The 3,255-nt window shown below is 30.9% G+C and overlaps 1 protein-coding gene across 5 annotated transcripts in view; it reads left to right on the plus strand.

The window, feature by feature from the left end:
• Positions 1 to 3,255, plus strand: part of LOC106875582 (ribose-phosphate pyrophosphokinase 1) — an 88,155-nt gene that overhangs the window by 54,792 nt on the left and 30,108 nt on the right. For all 5 annotated transcript variants that reach the window (XR_008265724.1, XR_008265726.1, XR_008265725.1 and 2 more), the window contains one exon: positions 1,260 to 1,510. Coding sequence is in view for 2 of the 5 variants with exons in the window: in XM_052973647.1 (XP_052829607.1) it covers positions 1,326 to 1,510 (185 nt within the window). In the remaining 3 variants the exon portion in view is untranslated. The remainder of the gene's footprint in view (positions 1 to 1,259; positions 1,511 to 3,255) is intronic.

The raw sequence follows: 3,255 nt of genomic DNA on the forward strand, positions 1-3,255 counted from the left end.
TTTAAAATTTTGAAAATGTGTTTCTAGCATGTCAGGTTTTCTTTTTAGATACTTTTTGCGTCTGCTATTCTATAATCCTATGCATGCGTGAAACTTTAGTAGAGAAAATACTTTAATTTCACTTCTTGTCATATGGCGGAGGGGAAGGGGGTGTTTATTTATTAATTTTTTTTTTTGAAAAATTAAAATTTTACAATTTTTTTTCAGAATCATAATCTCCATATTTTTCTACGTATTTAGCCCCCCCCCCAATTTTTTTTTAAAACGTAAAAATTTAAGAAATTGAGGCGGGGGGTGGTGGTTAAATTTTGAAATGAAGATTTTTTTTGCAGATTCGGAATCTCCGCCCTTGATATAGTGTGTTCCTGTAGAAAGAAAAAACAAAAAAAATCTCATGATCTTTACCTCCGCCCTAAAGGTAATAATACTAATAATATGCGAAATATATATAAAAAAAAATATATATATATAAAACGAACCATATTTCGGAATTACACACAAATTACTAGTAAAAAGAGTATGTTTTATCGCCTCTAAAAAATTTTTAATTACCCCTAAAAAATAACGCTCGCAGAATCATCGCGAGTGATGGCAAGGTTGAATTGATGCTTGAACAAACCAAGCAACCTCACGATGGTCATCTATTAATGTTATTTCGGCGAGGTGAGATGTCAGTGATGACAGAAATAATGTTATTAGCAGTCCGGCTGTCCTCAAACGTCTGATATACCACAGATAAAACTATATAATTCGCCACACCACCTCTACCCTCACTAAGAATGTCTCTCATTACTTATGCCTAATTTTACACATTAAAAAAAAAAAAATCTTGATCAGGTTTCGGACTACTTTGGCTTCGGCAAGAAAAAAAAATGTTAAAAATAAAAATCAATATTTCACATGATATAAATTTTTTTTCCAGTCGCAAGTAATAAAATCAAGATTTTAATTGCATCGGTCTTCGATCCTGTTCAGTTATGGAACTGAACTGGTTTGATGAACTTATATTAATATATAAAAAACTTTTGCTGCTATTTTTAGCGTAGCGAGACCTTAAAATTTATCTTCTCCGCGTTCATTCGATAAATAACGACGTCTTTCTTCTTTTCTGAATGGTTTTCGCGCTTTATTATTTATCTACCAATAAGCTTCTCTCTCCTTCGAAGTCTCCCGCCACCACTAGGCCTGTGTATGTAAGTGTATTAGTTATACATATATACATACACACTTGTATTACTTTATTTGTTCTCTTTATACAGGAGACAGCGCTTCTGTTCGGGGGGAACTGTTAAGCTACGAACCCATTTAGAAGAGGCTGAAATTAGATGCCGGGCACGTCTAAACTAAAGGACAGGAAATCATCCAGCAGTGGTTCCGAAATTCGAAACATGCCGAATATCAAAGTCTTCAGCGGAACTTCGCATTCCGATCTAACCAGGAAAGTCTGCGACCGACTCGGTATTGATAAAGGAAAGGTTGTCACAACGAAATTCAGCAATGGAGAAACTTGGTATGTCGTGTTCTATTTATATTTTTACAGTATATTTTTTTTCTTTGTTTTGGGACGACACGTGGACCCTTCTTGGTGTTAAAATATAATGTAAATATAGAAACTTGTGTGTGTGTGTATATATATATATATATATATATATATATATATCTATGATAAACATTAATGTTATGTATAATATAAATTTTAATGTGCACGCACGTGAATTTTAATGCAGACGCACGTGCAGTTGTGCAATGTAGATGTAAGCTGTATATATTGTCAATACCTAAACGAGGACCGACTAAAAATGTTTCGTTTTTCATTTTTACTCGGTGAAATGAATAATTATCGTTCGTAATACGAAAAAGTAAATAAAATTTAAATTATGAATTATACATTCATTCTTGCCTTTGAATCTATTCATTTTAGATAAATATAATTTCTCTCTCTCTCTCTCTATATATATATATATATGTGTGTGTGTGTGTGATAGAACTCATATATAGTGTGTATATATATATATATATATATATATATATATATGTATGTATATATATGTATGTATATATATGTATGTATATATATGTATGTATGTATATATATGTATGTATATATATATGTATGTATATATATATGTATGTATATATATATGTATGTATATATATATGTATGTATATATATATGTATGTATATATATATATGTATGTATATATATATGTATGTATATATATGTATGTATATATATATATGTATGTATATGTATATATATATATATATATACATATATATATATATATATATATACTTTTTATTTTTAATTAGTAGAAAGTTACAAAAGTGGCTCATGGGTTGAGAGATTCATGCATGGTACCTTTATATAAATTGTGTGTACGTGCGTGCGCTTGTTCATATCATATTTTTCTTCCTGAATTTCTACAATCTGTTAATCATGAGAGGATAGTTTGGCTGGTTTACATCTTCCAGGTCTTCAGATGATATTTCTATATATCAACCACATTCCCATCATAATTCTAGAGCATACAGGAAACACGATAGCTTGCAACTTAATGCTTTCACTGATAATATTCGAATATTTTGTTTTTTATGATGATGATGAAGATAGTGGTGTCTTTGACGCCAACACATGCTGCGTTACCAAATATAATTGGTTTAGTTATTTTTTTCACCTTGCTCACTGGTACCTGTTTTGCATACACACACACACACACACTTACTACGTAGATTTTAAAAAAGCATGAATATGTATACATTTTCATATCAAATATCCTATTCTCCATGCAATTATGCATGTCCTATGACTAAACGTGGGATATCAGATACATATATGCAGAAGAATTTTTCAAAATGTAATGTGTATATTTGAAATAATACTTAGACATTGTATATGTGTGTAATGCATATAGGATATACCCATTCTATTCCATTTTTTTTAATAACTTGTGAAACCTCGGACAACGATATATAATTTACTCTTCCACGACGTAACTGTTTCAACACTCGGATTATTTGCCAAAACATCAATTCACGCTGCGCGCGTGTATATATATATATATATATATATGTGTGTGTGAAATCGATTACTTGATTGTGTAAGCCTCCTCCACGTCTACGCTAATAGGGCAGACATATGATCCACACGTTCCAGCCATAACCATCCTGTCTGTTTTATTTTTATTTCTGCTTCTGATCAACGTCGTTCATAGTATCCCCTTTTTAAGGCGATGTGTTGTTATTTGAAAGAA

Source organism: Octopus bimaculoides, chromosome 16, assembly GCF_001194135.2.
Source record: "Octopus bimaculoides isolate UCB-OBI-ISO-001 chromosome 16, ASM119413v2, whole genome shotgun sequence".
Lineage (NCBI taxonomy): Eukaryota > Metazoa > Mollusca > Cephalopoda > Octopoda > Octopodidae > Octopus > Octopus bimaculoides.